The 20101-nt window shown below is 36.7% G+C and overlaps 1 protein-coding gene across 1 annotated transcript in view; it reads right to left on the reverse strand.

Annotated features, from left to right (window-relative positions):
- CTNNA3 (catenin alpha 3) overlaps positions 1 to 20101 on the reverse strand; it is a 363859-nt gene that overhangs the window by 10496 nt on the left and 333262 nt on the right. Inside the window, exons 14-16 of the mRNA XM_088525182.1 lie at positions 17942 to 18034; positions 10629 to 10810; positions 3667 to 3772 (exon numbers count right to left, since the gene is read on the reverse strand). Of these exons, the coding sequence (XP_088381308.1) occupies positions 3667 to 3772; positions 10629 to 10810; positions 17942 to 18034 (381 nt within the window). The remainder of the gene's footprint in view (positions 1 to 3666; positions 3773 to 10628; positions 10811 to 17941; positions 18035 to 20101) is intronic.

Below are 20101 nucleotides of genomic sequence, written 5' to 3' on the forward strand. Positions count from 1 at the left end.
TTCTTGCTTTAACAATTATTCTAATAATATTAGAATACAACAACATTATTATTTATCCCAAGTTATACTTTCTTTGCCTTAATAATAATGATCTACAGTTTTTGTGCTTCCTCATGAGTTTTTTCTACTCAAAGGCAGATCATCAGTATCACTGGGTACCAGTTGGCAGGTAAGAATGTCTTAGAGTAGATTCACTACTATCAATATTTTATAACATTTTCCTGCCCTCAGTTTTCCAGACTACTTGAAGGGAAATACTGCTCCATGATGAACAACCTAGTCACATAAGAGCTGGCATGCATTTGTTCTAAAGTTGCTTTTCATTGCCCTGGCAGAATAAAGGGTTCTTAAGGTGAATGGTGAGTCCCTACTGTGCTACCACAGCTGTAAAACCTGGGCAAGATATAAATAAAAAATAGATCCCTACAGTTTAGCACGTGTGTATTTTTATCTTTTATGGGCTGCATTTATGCTAGAAATATGGTCATATTCTTCAGATAGGAAATTGTGTTTAGCTTTGTATATTAAAAAGAAAGGTATGTTTCCACCAGCTACAGTGGGAACAACCATCTACGGTTTTATCCACTTAGACCTTTTGGGCTTGTGATATTGTCATCCACGCGTGGTTGTTTTGAAATCCAGGATGTAACAAAACTCAGAAAAAGCATCTATTCTACTCTGTTTGTTTGTTAACGCTTCATGTAAACTACTGACTTTGCTGAAGAATTTTTTTTTTCTGTTTACTGTGGGGATGTGAGTATTCTACTTTTCATGACTATGTAATGGAATATACATGTTTGGTCAAGAAGCAAACAAGCTCATGTTTTGGACTTAGAAAAGTTGGAAATGTAAGTGAACAAATTTTAATTAAATAACTAATATGAATTACATGTCACTCCTTAATTTATATTTTGTTAGACCCACTACAAAAAATGTGTTTTGAATTCTGGCATAGTTCAGGAGAAAAGCAGAAGAGATTCTTCTCATCCTCTCTTTCTCATGTGGGTTGTTTTCAAAAAATCAGCATATGACAGAAAAAATATATTAAATATCCTTTTGTTTCTTTCTCATTCAATATGGCTTAATGTGGTAGGATGTTAACGAGGGCCTTCCACAAGAACAGGATCGGGATTGTTTTGAGTCCAGATGATACAGAAGTGTTTTATTCCTAACAGAAATAACGTCTATAGAAAACTTCCAAATGATTTGATAAATTATGCAGTGGTTAAAAACACAATGAAAACATCATTCACAGTCCAAGTGAAAAGGTATTTTCATTAGTCACTGGCACAGCAGAGGCACAAAAGATCAATACAAATAATATGGTAAGAAATTCTACCCATCATTCTTGCCTTACTTTGACTTCATAATTTTGCTAAAATAGTGTCATTTCATGGTGATTAATATTGGGAATACTGTGAATTGCACACAGACACATTAATAGGGATAGCTAATAATATTTGATTGCACATAGATTGCAAATATTTGCTTACTCTAAGCTTTTACCTAACATCATCATGTAGTCAGATGTTGATTTAGGCACATATGGTAATCAGGTAATCATTTTAATTCACCAGGTAAAGGCATTTTAAAGGATGCCTTTTTAATTTTGCCTTCAAAACAAAGTTTTATATATGGAAAAACAGCTTTTACACAGGAACATCATGTGAGTCTGCAGAAAAAAAAAATTTCATACTGATCTCTAGATTTCTAGATTTAAAAGCAGATATTCTATTGCATGCTAAGGTTTTTAATGAAGATTTTAATCTATAACACAGTTAAAAATAAGATGTGCCAACTGTCTTTATATGGCTTTTCACATCACAAATTAGACAAGGAATTTGAAACAGTCTTATTTAAAACTACGTTTATTAACAATGTATTTGTGATTAATTTGCCTGAGTTGATGCCGTGCTGTGTTTATGTTCAAGTGCTATGAGTATGGAGTGAAGCATAACAAAAACCTAGTAATTGTACCCCATTTTGTCACTTTTCTTTAAGCGCAGGAAGAGGGATTCATAAAAATTTGAAATGAAGGAGAGTGTATCAAAGAGATTCTGTCGAAGTAGATGATTTGTAAAATGCTCCAAACACAAGTTTCATAACAGGGAAAAATTGTATAAACTATGTTATGTATGTAGTTCTCAGTTTAGTTTCTCTGAAATTACATGGTCTGAAAGCCAATCATTTGAATCTGCTTTATGAACTAGAAAAGGTCAAAGAGATACAGCAGTGATTCTTCATTTTACAAGTGCTTATTTCAGCATCTTGCTCCAGTTCCAAAGCTTGGATCAAGGAAATAAGAGCAGGGTTTTGTTTTTCTGATTTGCTTGTAATTTTGAATACTTAAAAATGTTGTCATATTTTACTGTGTATGGTCTTGTTAAATGCAAAGGTATAGCTATGGGACAACTGTTAACAATATAGTGATGTGGTCTCAATGAATGAGAACTTGAAGTGATTTAAACTAGTCTAAGCGAAAGAAGCAGCTTTCTCATCTACAGAGTAAGCTGTGAAAAAGTACCTAAGAAGTATGTGCATGAAGAATGCAGGGGCATGTATCTTTTAACAATTACTTGAATAGTGGTGCGTCAAGGCAAATTTGACTCTCAGGAGCAAACAATACATACAAATCATTGTTTTTAGCTGAAAAAAAAAAAATCCACATAGTCTGACAGTGATGAAAAGGTGAAATATTTCCCCTAAAAATACGGAAACCTTAATGCCATTTAAAAGGACATTCATGAAACCTCATTAGAATTCATGTTTGTGCCTGGTCACCATTCTGAAAGGTTATGAACCAAATTCAGAGAACAGCTATAAGCTTGCCCAGAGGACTGGAAAGTTTCTCTCTCTCTTTTTTCAGGACGCTAGAAAAACAGAGTAGATATAATTTTGCAAAGTAATATTTAAAAATATCAATTATTGTTCTTTAAAAATACTTGAGGATTTAAAAAAATTGAGAAAAGAGTTCTGTAACTTAAAGGATGATTTGGCACAAGAAAAGAGATGTAGTTAGAAGCTGAAGATTACTAGCCATCAGAGGAGTATAAGGATTTTTTGCATCTTTGCAACAGAAAGAGTAAAGGGAAGATTTTCACTGACTCTGACAGATGGCTTGCAGTGATTACAGCTGTGTTCACAGCAGAGGTATTGGACTTCAGGAAGTTTGGAAGAGAGTGGCTATTATCAGGGTACCATGGTCCTAAAAGGGAGTCACAAAAATGACAAAAGTAACTGAACTTTCTGGACAGTCTGGCCCCAAAGCAACCTTACTTTTTTTTTTTTTTTTTTTTGCAGATGATTGCCTGTGAGGGTTGTGTATTGTATTAATTTGCTCAGCTACTATGCTTTCACCTTCACAAGGAAAATGAGCGTACTTATGGATTTATGTAGATGCTGGCTTGTTTTTTTTAGCTGAGCTGTGTAAAGCTGTAGTAATTCAATAGAAATTAGGTCAACCTCTTAGTGGCATCCTGTTGCATTTGGACTAGTTTGCACAGAGCACCCCAAGATGAAGGGTATGTAACTAGGAGCCTTCAGTGGCTCTTGCATGTACCCATTCCTTCTTAGTTCAGATCAAAAATCTAGCTTTAAAATTTCACTTAATGTTGATAAAAGTTTTCATCTGTGACTTTTTAGTGCATTACGGTATAAATAACCTACCTGATTGGCAATCAGTCGTGCTAAGACATCCATTCTTGATCCTGACTCTGAAATCATTTTTGCTGCATTAATTACATCTGATGTGTTCTTCAGTGGGCCTCTACCCCTTCAAGTGAAACAAAGACTTTACTCATTATTCAATACTTTGTGTGTTACCTTCCAGTTCTGTGCCTTTAAATATTTAATACATTTTGTATGATTGGTAATCACTATGTTTCAGTGCATGCTGTCTTCTATTAATAGGTGCACCTGTGCACATTCTAAATTTACAGTTTTCCTGAATTAGCAGTGGAACAACAGAGCCAGAATGCCATCAGCTCAGAGTAACTCCTTTACTCCAGATGTTAGAGACACAAAAATCCATTAACTCTACTATTTTCCCAGCCAGTAGACAGATTCTTACCTGTTTTATATGTACTAGTATTTTGTCTGTCAAGTTTTAAGTATGAAAAAACCACTTTGCTTAGTAGTCTGTTTTGCCAAGTTATAAATCTCACTGTGTGGATTATTTTTCACATATACTTAGTTCTTCTGTCTTGTCATATCTCCATGTAGATGCTCATGGGTCTGGTTTTGCTCCTTGCATGAAAGATATAATTCATCTCTTCCTCACACTTCACTATTTTTAAGCACTAAAGCCTTAATAGGGCTATGTGAACAAAACCAAGACACAAAAGGACTTCATATAAATCTGTGTGTTGTGTACTCACACACACACATGAAGACTGATCTGGTATTTCAGTAAGTTCTTAGCTTGCATTGCATCTTCTAAAGTCAAACAATGTTATGCATAAATACTTGAAACTGTTTAAGCTATTTACCAAGCTTTGACCTTTATGCCATACCTGCCACAATGCAATGTGTACAAAGTGAAATTGGATTTTAAAATAGGGCAGTAGATGGTAACTGTGATTAGTTGGGGTTCTTCACCACCGTCTGCCATTTGGGGTCCTTGGAAATACTTATGGGTAATTTATGTAGATAGTCAAGGCAAATCATGTTACTTCCACCGACTATAAAACTTTTGCCATAATCTCCATTTATGAAACTGCAGCGAAGCCAAGCAGTGGGGACAGAAGAATGTTCTCTATGTAATGCTATGTATTGTGTTTGTCTCAAATGTATCTTAAATCACAGTCATTCAAAATCATCATCCACATCTCAAAAATTAGAAGACTGGCCTAAAAGTATGTTATTTGGATGCCTTTTCTAATGCATTTTGAGCTCTTTTTTTTCACCCTAGCCCTGAGCATACACTAGTTTTGTTTTCAACCTTTTCATCTATAATCATGAAAGCCTTTTTATCACCAAGCTTTGTATGACTCGCAAGAGAGGCCTTAGTACAGGCAGCTCCACTGCCTAACACAGGTCAAAAGAGTAAGGGTTATGGGAAAAAAAGAAACTTGTGTTGCTAGATACAGAGGAGAACGGGGACAACTAGCAAAGCATGGATTTATTAGAATACTCCCCTCACAGGCAAGGAAAAGGGAAGCAATTTTAGTGTGGCAAAGTCAAATAAATGCTAGGGTACGTAATGTAATTAACACATTTTATAGGAAAAATACAGGAAGTACTCAACCAAAAATTGTTTTATACATGCACCTAGCACATCTTCTGTATCATTGTGACAGATGTTTATTAATATGGATATTTAATCATATTGCTAGGTTGCTAATGGCTCAGTAATTCATTTTCTAAATACCCTAGTTTAAGTTTCTGATTATATGCTAAAAAAAAAAATCAAAATATTTTTAAAGCATGACTTATTTGCCTCTCCATGGCCTCAGGAAAGCACCATTAACTTGTAGCAGTGTTTCAAAAATCATTGTATGGTTCTGTCATTACAGTATGTATGGTTGTGTTTATAGTATGTTTTCTGTATCCATGATTTGGGGTTTTCTTGTTACAACTAGTATGAAGATCAGCTAAAGTGAATGGAAATGTATTTTGATACAATCAGCATCTCTTGAAAGGATGTATTCTATGGTAAGACTGGGGGCCACTCAACAGGTGGCTTATTGGAAATAATGGTGTATCAAACACAACACAATACCACAAAGCTGGTAATCCCACTTTCTAATATCCCAGCCATTAATTACTGATGCTCACCACACTTTGTACTGAACTTCATTACTTAAATATTCTTTGTTGCCAGATTTTCTTCTCAAAAATCTAAGCTGTCATGAAGATACTGATAAAGCTAACTATTATGTGTATGGCTAACAGATGATGAGCAGGTAGGATTAGAGTGCAAGCAGATTTTGAGTTCCCTTGATAATTCCCATACCATTAATTTTAGTGCCCCTTTCTACTAGACATAGTGGACACTGACAAGTTGTCATTTCATGTGACACTGCCACAGAGTCAGACTTGCAGGCAAGAGAAGCTCCTGAAAGTGTTGCCCTGGAAACCAGGTAGGATCTAATTCCTTGAGATCAAAACAAGAACTTTTTATAGCTAAAATATCACCTATGGCACCTATTTGGTGCCTTTCAGGAAATCTCTGAGTAAAAATAATGAATGCATTTTACTTCCTTTGCTGGAATTGCCTGATGGGTATATCCAGAAGAAGCCATTTCAGTCCTAGGAAGTATCTCATGGCTACACTACTTGAAGAACTCTCCTTGAAAAAAGTAACAGGATGTATTTTAAGATGGTAGACAAAAGAGAAAAACAGTATTACACATAAAGAGCAGTTTTAGAAACAACTGTATGGCATACCCACTAGTCTACAGTGACAAGACCAAAAGCACCCATTTCTGCTGTTTACAATAACGTCCTGTTGATCTGTATACCTGCCTCCAACAAGTGTTTCTTTTTCTGAACATTTAATACTGATTGTTAGGCAGCCACATCAGGCACGATCTGCATTATCAAGTTCACAAACTCTGCCTTGACACTTAAACTGTGTTTGTATTCCATAAACACTAGCCAGGTCAACAGTGCAGCAATTGTCATTTATCAGCTTTTTTCATTCTTAGACAATGAACAGTCAAGAGAAGTGCTGGTGTGCATCATATTTTGGATGTCATCGATCTCTTGTAGAAGCAGGAATAACTTTTAATCTAATCAATGTTAAAATCACATTAAAAATTAATGGTAGTATTTTTTGTGAACTTCCTGGTTATAATTAATTCAGTCATGTGCCTACACTTCCAATGAAAGGGAATATAAGGGCTGATAACTTCAAAAGTTTCTGGTCTTTATTTCTTGGGAAATCTCCAAAGGCTTCTAATTTCTACTGATTAATGCAAGAGGATCCTGAACATATGGTGTTGCAGCCAAAAAAAATATAGCATGTGCAAAGTGGAGCAGATAAATACATTCCATACAACTAAGCTTACATTTTTAAGGAAAAAGTTAGAGCAAAGTTCCTTCACCTTTTTTAATGATTATTTCTTTTAATGGTTGTTTTTGTAGCAGACATAATTTGTTGTTTTAAAAAACAATGGCTTGAGCAACATAAGCAAAACAATATTTGCAAGTACAAAAGGCTAGTTCATTGCAATCCCCCACTGGGTGAGGTCAAAAAATGGATGAGGGAGACGCTGCGCCCATGGTCCCAGACTAATGATCCAGCGCAGGACCCCACTAGTCCCTGCCTGAGATTCCTGTGTGTAGGATTGAGCCCGGTTTCTGGTCAGACTTGCTGGATGGGCCTTGGCCCTGTTGTGTAGATTTGCTCCTGGAATGACCCTGTCACCTATGCAGTGCAAGTTTTCCACACCTTTATACTCTTATTTCACATTTTTTTTTCACACCTCTTATGTCAGACTTTTTAAACACCCTATTCAAACCATTTTTAACATACATCTTTCATCCCATTTCCACACTTTTACAGCGTCCTTATTTCACACGATTTGGCTATTTATGCCACACATTTTACACAACATTTTCCAAGCATTTTGAGCTTTTTAGTTCCACTTATTCCACACATTTTTTTACACCTTTTCCACGTGTCCTCCTGTTTCCCAGTATCTCCACACCTCTCTGCCTGCTTATTCCACGCACCTTTACATTCTTTTCCTGCCACACCTTTTTCAAGCCCCTTTCACACCTTCTTTTCTACTTAATTCCACATCTATTTCACACATTTTCCATGTCTGATTCACAGTCTTTTCAGAGCCTATGCACATGTTCTTGGCCTCACATTTCACACCTTGTTCACACCTTTATGACCACTTATTTCACACTCTATTCGCACCTTTATGACCTCTTATTTCACAGCCTAGTCACCCCTTCCTGGCCTCACATTTTTACAACCCATTCACACCTTTATGACCTCTTATTGCACACTCTTTTCACTCCCTTGTTTCACACTCTTTTCACACCTACTCACACCTTCGTGGCCTAGCATTTCGTGCCCTATTCACACGTTTATGACCTCTTATTTCACACCCTATTCAAACCTTTATGACTCCTTATTTCACACCCTTTTCACACCATATTCACACTTCCACGACTTAACGTTTTTCACACCCTATTCACACCATTATGACTTCCTATTTCACACCCTCTTCACACCTTCGAGTGCTCACATTTCACACCCCATTCACACCTTTATGACTTATAATTTCACACGGTTTTCACACCCTATTCACACCTTTATGATGCCTTATTATTTCACACCCCATTCACACCTCTGTGACTACAAATTACACACTATTTTCACACCCTATTCACACCTTCGGGGGGGGCTCGTATTTCACACCCTCTTCACACCTTTATGAACCCCTTATTTCACACCCCATTCACACCTCTGTGACTTCAAATTACACACTTTTCACACCCTATTCAAACCTTTATGACCCCCTTATTTCACACCCTTTTCACATCCCATTCACACCTTTATGACGTCTAATTTCACACTTTTTTCACACCCTATTCACACCTTTATGATGCCTTATTTCACACCCCATTCGCACCTTCGTGGCCTCGCATTTCACACCCTATTCACACCTTTATAACCTCTTATTTCACACCCCATTCAAACCTCTGTGACTTCAAATTACACACCATTTTCACACCCTTTTCACACACCAGTCACACCTCTGTGACTTCAAATTACACACCGTTTTCACACCCTATTCACACCTTTATGATGCCTTATTATTTCACACCCCAGTCACACCTCTGTGACTTCAAATTACACACCGTTTTCACACCCTATTCACACCTTTGACCCCCCCCCCCCATTTCACACCCCATTCATACCTTTGTAACTTCAAATTACACGCCATTTTCACACCCTATTCACACCTTTATGATACCTTATTATTTCACACCCCATTCACACCTTTATGACCTCTTTTTTCACGTCCCATTCACACTTATCGCTTGTTATTTCACACCCTATTCACACCTTTATGATGCCTTATTATTTCACACCCCATTCATCCCCTTTGTGGCCTCACATTTCACATCTTTATGACCAAGTAGTCTTTTATGAAATTGAAAGTGCATTAGAGTGGTTGTCATTTTAGGGCTGACCCACTTAATAAAATAGTTGATATTTTATTAATCACCTCATTTTTTAAAAAAATACCTCCCGTTGCTGTCACTCATTTGATGATAATTACTAAATATGTACTCTGCGCATATCAAGAAAAGCTTCTGTACCGGAAAAGGAAATTTCTGTGATCTGTAGAGTCAGAAACATCTCCTGTGAGAAGCAGAGGCCGGACCTTGAGAAAGAAGATGCTTGCCTGCCTAGGCTGGGCGATAAGGAGCAGGGATGCAGCTGCTCAGCCCGGTTCACAGGCAGCCCCCTCTCCAGAAACCTGTTGAAGGTGGCCGCTCTTCCAGGCCAACTTAACCGCAGACGGCCTCCAAACTAGCTTGGGAGGCCAAACACCCGGAAATGAGGAAGAGGAGGAGGAAGGCAGGACCCTCGAATTGAGGGCTGGGACCCCCTGATCGGTGTGCGCCTGCGCACCTGGGGCCGGGAGAGTTTCGCAACTCGAGGCGGAGTTTGTCCGGGCTGCCTCCTGGGTCAGACTGACCCTACGTGCCAGGATGCACCGGGCATAAACGTGGACAGTGTAGAGAGAGCGGGGGAGGAGACACTCCTCACCATGAGGCCTACGTTGTCTCCACGGGAGCGGGGCAGCTATTCTCTCTCTCTGCTCTGCCAGCTCGAGAAGATGCTCCAGTCCAGATCGGCAGGTACCACCTCGTGAGTAGTTATCCATACTTTGCTTCTTTTATGTGCTTTCACCTGAATAAATGCTTGATGTAGTCACCTTGTTCTGCGTGATTATTGCCGAATCCCAAGCCCATCCGGAATAGCTTCAGAGAATTGTTTCATGTATACAATTATCACAGAGCATATATACTGCCAGCAGAGAAGTACACTCTTTGAAAGCTATCTATGATAGGACATTTTGTTCTTCAACACTCTATATAGCTACATAATACAGTTCCTGGGAAAGCAATGGCAGGCAATGTGGTATGAAATAAGCATCAGTCTCAATGTGCACTGCTAGACATATGCTCTATAGAATATGTGTTTTATTCATCTCTGGATTATGCCACTTGCTTGACAGCATGCTATGGTACAAACAGAAATAATAACAGATGAGACAGAACTACAGCTTAAAATTGAGTTCTTAGATAACTCAAGAATTTACATTACTTTATCACCTTTCCCTTTCATTAAAGAGGAAAAATAAAGTCCTAAGAAATGTGAAAAAAGTTCCACAAACCAACCAAATTAATAAATAAAGGAGAAAAGAGATTTAAGGACAAGCCTTGTTCAAAACTTCAAACCTCCCCCTTCCAGCATTTCCGTACTCCTATGTTGTTCAACTAATTACATTAGCTTAGTCACTCAATTTTATAAAGACACTGTCACCTGAGATTAAGAAACCAGTATTTCTTGACATACAAATGTGACAATGGCCTCCAACATTCAAAAATATTGGTTTTTTTTTTTTTTTTTTTTTTTTTTTTTGCATAATTACCTTGTGAAGTCTGTCATCTCCATCATAATCACACACATTCTCTTGGCCAAAACAATTATGTCATTACTGGTATCATCCCATATTTCAATCTCTGCATCAAGCTTACTCTTGACTTTTTTGAAGTCAGCCACCTGTTCCGCTATCTTTTCTTTTTCAGCCTCTGGCAGCTGAGTCATCTTTGCCTGAAACATAAAATAATATGCTTTGCCAAGTATTTTGTCTGTCAGCTTTTTATTTAAAACAAAACCATTGAGTATTGTTAAATATATACTTTAAACACACTGTGGCCTGAGTCAACCCTTCCAGTCTAAGCACCTTTGTATTTCAGTATCTGTATGCCATCACATGCTGGGTGAAATGGACTATTGCACCGAATAGAACAGCATTTTCCATGAAACTATTAATATTAATGTGATAAGAAAAACAATAATAAACAATGATAAATGTTCCCAAATAGACAAAGTATGATTGATAGTTTTACCTTCTTTTTACCCACAGTAAAGAAAAGGTTTAGCTTTCCACAGTAAGAATTTGTTTAGAGACACAACTTCTATCTTTTAAAAAACATTAAAAAAAGATCACTATATCAGAGATCAGTATGTGGTAAGATTACCGAACAAGTATCTTGAATGATTATTTAAAAACTCCAATATTCAAATGAAGCCCCAGTCAAATAGTGCCTAGGCAGGGCACAGACCTGTACCTTGGTACAGGTCTAGGCTGCACTATTTGCAAATGTGCCATAGGCTAAAACTGTTTCCAGTCAAGTTGTCAAGTCAAGTATGGCTGGAAGTGTGTGACTGTGAAAATTCAGCCTGTGGATTCAGAATGTTCTATCTACATTGAATGCACATATTCTTTCTATATTTAAGCATTAATTTATTTTAAAAAGTACTTCATTTATAACAATAGTGAAACTTCTGAAAATGCAGTATGGTGAGAACAGGTATGTTTTTGCTTACTCTCTTTCTTCATGAGCAACATTATCAGTTACCAGCCTGCTCCAGAGATGGGTTAGATAAAACTTCTGTCTCAGAGACAGGTCAGAAACTAGACTCACTGAGATTTAATGTGGTCATCTCTGGACATACGCTTTTTTTTTTTTTTTGTACTACCCACACAGGATGTAGCCTGCACTGCCGCACTATTCTGTGCACTGTTCTCATATGTCCCACTAAGCTGGAGCCAAGAACTTTCAGCCTGTTGTCTCGATGTCTCTACTGCTGGAATACTTTTTTCTCACTATCACATCAGATATATGAAGATGTCCACCTCAGGCATGGCAGTTCATCAGGAACTCACAGTTACACTTTCTAATGCAGCAACTATTATCACACCATAATTATATTGCAAATGAACAACAAATATTCTGTGTTTTATCCTCATTTATTAACTGAAAGTTAAGGCATTGGTTTCATTCTTAAAATTACAATAAAAAGTAATCAATTTAATATACATTGCCTATGTTTTTCAAGCCACACCACTTATGAGATTTTATTTATGCTAGAATTACTCTATCAAAAGATTAATTTTCCCAGCAATATGAATTACTGGATATTACAGGCTGTGAAAGTATATTACCATTGCCATCACTGAATAAGAAAGTATAACTGAGTATTTTAAACATTTTTTTTCACTTTTTTAGAAATAGCTACTTAATCAGGTATTTCAAAAGAAGAATATCGTCATGATCAGATTTTGCTAAGCAAGCCATGCATATCTTCCTCCTGGCTGTAGAATGAGCTTGTTGCAAGAAACATGGAACACTCAGGAGCTGGGGCACAGAGTCAACAGCAGTATCCCTTTTTGTAACTAAGTATATATTCTCCCACTGGAGAATACTGTGATATTCCCTAGACCACAGTTTCAATACTGGTATAGAACATGGACCTAGAATCTGGTAACAGAAAGAAAGAGAGAAAGAAAGAAAGAGAGAAAGAGAGAGAGAGAGAAAGAGAAAGAGAAAGAAAGATGACATTTTAGTGAGGAACTGGGAGAGACAATATTCCGCTACACGACAATGCTGACCTCAACTTTTCTTTAGATTCCTCTTTCTCTTTTATGACTTGTTATCTCTCATGCTGCTTTAAAGGACATGAGCAGCAACAAAATAAAGCAACTGCACCACCTTTCAAGAGCAGATGTGATTCTGTACCAAGACAGACTCAACGAAAGTAAATATAAAATAAGGATCTAATTTTCTTATTTCAGTCCCTGCCATTTTTGCAGTCCTGCTGTCACCAATTGCCTTCTCCCAGTTTTAAGGATTATAGCATCTTCTCAAGTCCACTTCGAACAAGTTCAGAGACTGCCTTATTTTTGCTGGGATATGTCTGTTCCTGTATATTGTTAGATAAAATATAACTGAACAAAGAGGAAAAGCTATTGACAGTTAATGTCAAAAGATCAAACCATTTAATGCCATTTTTGCATCAGTCTTTACTGAAAAGGTTGACTTAGATGAGACAATTGTGTCAAATGAATCTGTTTTCTCTCCATACCAGGGCAATAGGCCTATAGATGAAAAAGCAACATGCCATGTATCCTGTCTTTGTCACTGTTTCTCATCTCATTCTCATAAAAAATGAGTGAAATATGCTCTGTAAGAAATTACCGTTGGCTGGATGTGACACAAGAGGAGAGAGAGTTAAGCTGTAGGGATGTATCATGGAAAATTCAAAAGGGTCAGTATCTTCAGCAATGGCAGGGATGACAGAAGGAAGAGCACATGCCAGCCATTTGCAGATGACATACAAGAGACCTGGTTCACAATTCAGAATCTTTAAAAACTTGAGAATGGATCTGGAAAAATAACTGGATGTAATTCAGCTGCGACAAAAGAACAATCACCAATACACACATACGAGCAGGTCACAGCTGGGTACTGGCATTTCTGCAGACTACGGATTTATAGTTGAGAATAATGTCATACACCTAGAAAAAAAAAAGCAAACCTCATATTGAAATATTTAAACAGGAGAAAAGAGCATGAACCTTACACTCCAGTGCCTGTTGGTGAGACACCAGCTACTGTAATGATTGAGCAATATGAATTATCTCACACAAAACTTAAAAAGCCTTCAATCAGATGAAGAGCATCCAGAGGAGAGAGAAACAGAACAAGAAGGGGTACAGAAAGCATAGTTTTTAAAGAGAAATAAAGGATATCAAACACTTGACACCAAAAGGAAATATATGATCCTCTGGGTTCATAGTGGAGAAGACCACTATTAACATGCTTAATTGCATCAAGTGAAGTAAATCCTACTAGATGCTACGAAAAAAAATTCCATTAGCTAATTACTCAAATTAGTTGTTTAAAGAGAGACAGCAGTGGAACTGATAGATGAATGTGTCAGGAAGAAGCATATTAATTCTACCTCTAGGCAAATGGCTGAATTAACCTACGTCTCGTGGTTCTTTCCAGGCCTACTTCGTATTAATACGCAATATTATACTGCTAAAATCTTGGGTCTTCCACTTCCCTTTAGTGAAATCCTGTTAACTTGTGAGTTAACAAGGGAATGAAATGTTTTTGATAAATCATGATTCTTGACAGGGAATACTTAACTGTGTACTAAGTGTCAAATTTGCTAATAGCAGTATTTATTCAAAATTTCACAAATTATTGGCAATGGGATCTCAAGCTTCTGGATTGCTTTGGTAAAAACTGAATACATCAAATATTTTAACCTTTTTTATTATCAAAATAGCAAATGCTTCCCCTTAACACATGCTATCTTTTAAAATAACATCGGAATTTAGATGTTCAAGATAAAAATGTTTTCAATAAATCTTTGTTATTGAATAAGAATAGCTGACTCATTTGATGGCAAATTAATTTCTCCTCTGCATACTGCATGTTGTCAAAATATTATGCTAGTAGTCTTATATCTTCCTAATTATTGTTGTTATTTCCACTACCTCAACCTCACCTGGCAATGTTAAGTCTAGTAAGTCTTTCATGGTCATCTTTTCAACGCTTTTTTTTTTTTTTTTTTTTCCCAAACTTATTTATTTATGATCACTGTGTTTACATTAGTTAATAGAAATCAAAGTAAAATAATTTGTTCTGGACTTCCTAAATCCCAGTATAATACACAGAGTCAACTTTTCATCAGCACTGAATTGTTGTGCAAACATAATATAAAACATATCTGTATGAAAGTAAATCTTACTCTAGATATTTTTGTCTATATATTCATGAAACAGTCTGCAGAACTCTGAGGAAAAGTGTGGGTGGGTAGTTTCCTGGAAGCATTTTTGCTCTTGTCACCCGTAACAGGATTATGTAACGTGTGAGCTCAAATATTTCACCCCGTAGCTCAACATGAACATGTAACCTATAACCATAACATGAAAATTAAGGTAAGTTGTTTTTTCACTAATTTATTAACTTTATATACTTAAAATTTCTCCTTTTCTCAAAATACTCCTTGCCCTCTAAGTCTGAGAGTTAACTGGACAGCTGTTTATTTGATCTTCTCTCCAGCATGATATTCTAGGGTGGCATGCCAGAAAATACCACAATGAAACATCATTAACCATGACATCGCACATTTCTTCAGGCAAAGTTAGTGTGTGATTATAGCATTATTAAACAAATTAGACACAACCATCTGAGGAAGAACTCTTTGGGCCTTATAGATCTGACTTTCAGTTGATATAGCCTGTGCTATTCCATTACTTCCGTAAGCAGTACCCGTTTATGCTATACCGATTAACTATACTGTTCAGACCTAAGACTCCTCTTCAGGGATATAAAAGAGTTAATAATCTAAGTATGGATTCTCTCTACCTAAAAAAAAAGATAAGATTTACTATTTAAGATGAAACATTTTTACAAGTGGCATATGCACATTACAGTAGATTTGAAATGCCTTATATTTCATAAGCAAAAAGAAGAAGAAAAAAAGGGAGGTTGGGAGGAAAAGAGGCTCTTCCAAAGACACTTGTTCCTTACTGCAGTGTAGAAGGATTTTATACAGGAGGAAACATGTCTCTCAACAAGGCGAAGTGAAATCAAGAGTGCTGTTGTGTAGTACTAGTATTAAGACCAATATAAAAGAATGAAATTTAATTGCTGTGGTAGAAATTCACAGAAGAAAGAACACAAGGAAAGAAATATCCTCTGCAATCTTGCCATAACACTTTAGGAACAGAGCAATTCTTGGCGTTACATGGCACACAGAAGCCTTGCAACAGCATAGGTCTGCTCCAGAACAAAAACAATCACTGTATAAAACTTACAGTATCTTCCCTATACGGACTCTTGTATTGGTAAATAAGATTCTAGGAAGAAATCTTCAGATTTAAGTAGTTTAAACAGAGAAGCCTTAAACCATTGTTCAGGTTTGTAGCAACAGCAAATACATTTGTTTAAACATGGGGTTAAAAGAAACATTCTAGACTCTGTAGGATAATAATTACTAGTGAGAGAAAGCTTTCCAATGTTAACTGTAGGGTATTTACGCATGTGTTTGCAAGCACACCATCCATCCCAGAACAAACCCATAGCATCTGATATGCATAACATTTTGATAGAAAACTTTTTCTTAACTTCAATAGAATTTTCAGTCTGCAATGTGAGAAAAAAAGTGCTACAAATTACAAGGAATAATTTAAACTGAGAAGGGCACTTAAGATACTTTAATTGCCAACTGTTTACTGAGCAGTAAGATCATGCATGTTAATCTTTCCCATAGTTCCATTTCTCACAATATATTTTAGGAATTAGTAATTAATTAACATATAATTGACTCCGACAGAATTAACACTCCCTTCCACGCAAGCAGGCAGTATTTAGTCAAAGGATGCTCTGCAAGGCCTTGAGAATAACAAGGAAAAGCTCCAGACACAAAATACTGATTTTTAATTTGTGCAACGCATCTCTAATGCTATGCACATCTTTATGAAAGCAGATGAATTTTCACTCATTTCATGGAGAAACTAAAATGACTATCCCAGTCATCCTGGGATGGTCCTTACCTTCCCCCATATGAGTAAAGAATTTCTCTCTTTTGCCCAGTTTTGTCAATGCACCCTTACCATGTACGATTTCTGTTTTGAAATTTTTCTCAAAAAGAGAGAGTACATCCAGTAACATACCAATAATTTTTACAAAACACCAAGCTTAAATATATGTGTGCATACATATATTGAAATAGAAACTGACAGCAGTTTCAAAAAGATCAATTAAAGCACTATTCTGAGTTTCCTTTGTTTTTGCTTATTTTTTTTCAAAAGTCTTTTCACTTTTTATGAAATACTAAAAACAAGTGAACAGATTTTTAACATTTTCTCACTAGTGTTTGGGGGTCTTAAATAAAACACTTGTGTCTTGAAAACAATGTGAATAAAAATAACATTTTCCTTGACATCATTCATTTCTTATTTCTAGTTCTACTGTTTATAATTTCTATTATGGGAATAGTACTAGAATCGATCAAGTACGAGAGCGCCATTCTCGCCCTAGGCATTGTGCAAACAAGTAATGGAGTCGACATTTCTGGCCCTGTGGAGCTTTCCACTTCAGAAAGTTGCTACCAAAGTATGGTTTTGAGGGAACATTTTTTGAGATGAAAACATAAATAAGATAAATGTTTGCTAAATAGGTCGATTGTGGACTAAGAAACCTTTTGCTTTCTTAAAAATATTTACAGGCTCTTAAGAACTGTATGAATACAAAAAAATAAGCCATAGTCAATAATGCAGACTTCAAATTAAATGATGATACAAAAAGCAAAACCAGATTTTCAGAAATATTTAATCAATCAAATGACATCTAAAGTTTTTCATACCTCCTCACGAACTCACTAACTAAGCAGTAACTAGACAGTAAGTTCCCATTTGAACTCACAGCAGGAGTGTCCCTTACACAGCATAGTGGCTAACACTCCACACTTCCTGTGCTGTGCAGGTGGAGCTTCTCACACATAGAAGCTATTTGGTATATTACGCATTGCAGATTCACATAACAAAATTCCCAATTCACTTAACTTCTGTTAGACTAAGGCAAATTTATTCAATTTTAATCAATTAGAATTCTGTTCAGGTCTGTATCAGCGCAAGATTTTTTTCTGTCCAGTTTAAATCTTCACTAAATATTTACAATTTAATCACATGTTGTTTTCTTTTGGATCATACACATGTCAGTTTTATGTCTGTGCACATTTTCAAGTATCTATTAAGGGTCGAATGGAATTTTGATGATTCACCGCCTGACTTTAAGAAGTGGCTTCACAGGAACAGTAACACAAGAACATTTTTCCCCTAGTCAAATTGCTTTGTAATTAAATTGGTGTGATACCTACCCTGTCAGTTTTCCCTTCAGTTTGAATACTTGAACGACTACATGCATCATGGTCTTCTTCGAGGTCAGAGATATCTTCTAGCTCCTCTGGTGTCTGAAAAAAAAAAGCATGTCAAGTTCCTGCATTACAGGGGAAAAAGAAAAAGAAAAAGAAAAAGAAAAAGAAAAAAAGAAAAGGCAAGCAGCTCCAATCTGCTCTTTGTATCCAATGTATTATTCCAATGCACTACTTCATATGCCACTGCCTCTTCTTTCTAGTCACCTCAACTATCATTAAAAGATCTATCTTTTAACGCATGAGTTTCACTGCAGTTTACTGCATGAGGATTTTTATGCTTCCAAACACCTGTTCGTCTTGCCTTTGAAACTCATACAATTACTACAATGTTGCTAGGAACAGCACCTTGCTTTCTAAATGAATCTTAATTTTTCTTGCATGCAGTAGCATGATATTTGCATACTGTTTGCTACTATTGAGATGTTTCCTTAGGGCTGTCCAGCTTTTGACTGTAGGTGGATAGCAAGAAGTATTTTCTTATCCAGTAACGTCAGCCAGTCCTTCAAACAGAGGAAAGTTAATCCTAAGAGAAGCAGATAGGGACATTTACAGTTATGCAGCATATTAGCTCAATCCTTAAACTATTATACTTCAGTTGTTATACGTGTAACAGAAGAATAGGAATTTCCTCTTTCCTCTCTTACTTTGGAAATGTTTTCCTATTTTTCATCCTATCCACTAAATTTTCTTTTAATTAATTGTGAGACACTCCAAACATGTGATTTGGGTCTGTCTCTGTCCTTGTTTGTTGCATGTACATGTATTGTAGTGTGCTCAGAGCTAAAAGAAACTGTTATGGAAACATTTTGGGGGGAGGAGGGGTACTAGTTTCTTCAACCAGGTATGATCAACTCAGATCAGAGGTCATTTTCCACATGGTAGCAGTAATTTTCTATGTGATTTAGATTGTGATTTGTGTTTATTTCTTCCTTCCCATTTACCAACATATTACTTAGAAGTTGTTGTCTTTGTGCAACAGCTCTGAATTTTACAGTAACTCAGTATACAAAGCGTGATGAACGTGGCTATATAAAGGACACTAACAAAACCTAGTGCACATCTAGTACAGGAAACCTTTGGGATAATTAACTATTTAAAAATTAGTATGGGCTCTGCATATGCAATAGGTCACTCAGAAAACTTGTCCAGACTCAGTAATGATAAATGACTGGTGACAGAACCAATGTTTAAAGATCACATAAAGATTTAAAGATGTGATTTAAAGATCACATAGTTGATTGACCTCTGCAGTTCCAATTACAGGAAAAACTGCCCTTCTTCGTATCCCAAGAGCCTGCTGTTTGAGATACATGAAAAGTGCTGCCACATAACCCTACCAAAAACATGCAGAAAAAAAAATAAAGAATGGTCATTACTTTTACCAAATTCTATCAAATGTAATTTTTTAAATGCCAAATTACTATACATGTGGCCTGGGGCCTGAACCACAGGCCCAAGAGTTGACCTACAGCTGAATACAGCTCTGCCTTTGTAGAAGTACACAGAACTCACCTGTAAATTGTTTATGCTAACTCACATGTAAGCTTGACAAACTGCTTACGCCACCCTGCATGTAGGCTAATAAAATTTTAACTTTTGTAGGCTCTCATAGAAATGTTTTTGACCTTGAAGGGAACCTTTCCATCCAAAGCCTGGGCTCTGGCCAAGTCCCGGTTCCGATGATAGAGAAAGTGTGCCACACCAGATGTTACCGCTCACAGAGAGAATGCAAGTTGTCATGATTTGCTGATTTGGCTCTATAAAAGCTGGACCATCTTGCTGCAACTCTGGAGACCTCACTTACAGCTGGATGTACCGCATGAGACCTCCCAGTAGCTGGGAAGGCTCTCCAAGTCGTTGCTGCAACAGGGGCTGCCCAGCGATTACGGATCTGGATGATGGTAACGTATTTAGGCAATTGGTGATGTATCTTTGCTCATATAGTAATGGTTAAGTGCATTAGCTTGCTTGTTTTGTCTGTTGTTAAAGCCCAGCACATAGTAAGCTTATAGCTTTGTTAGATGTATCATTTCATTTCTGTATTATTTGATATTAATGGTAAACATGACCGTTCTTTCCCTTGGTGTCTGGTTCTTTCTGTCT

This window comes from Tinamus guttatus, unplaced genomic scaffold (genome assembly GCF_059628265.1).
Source record: "Tinamus guttatus ecotype Peru unplaced genomic scaffold, ASM5962826v1 Tinamus_guttatus_pri_ptg000023l, whole genome shotgun sequence".
In the NCBI taxonomy this organism is placed as follows: Eukaryota; Metazoa; Chordata; class Aves; order Tinamiformes; family Tinamidae; genus Tinamus; species Tinamus guttatus.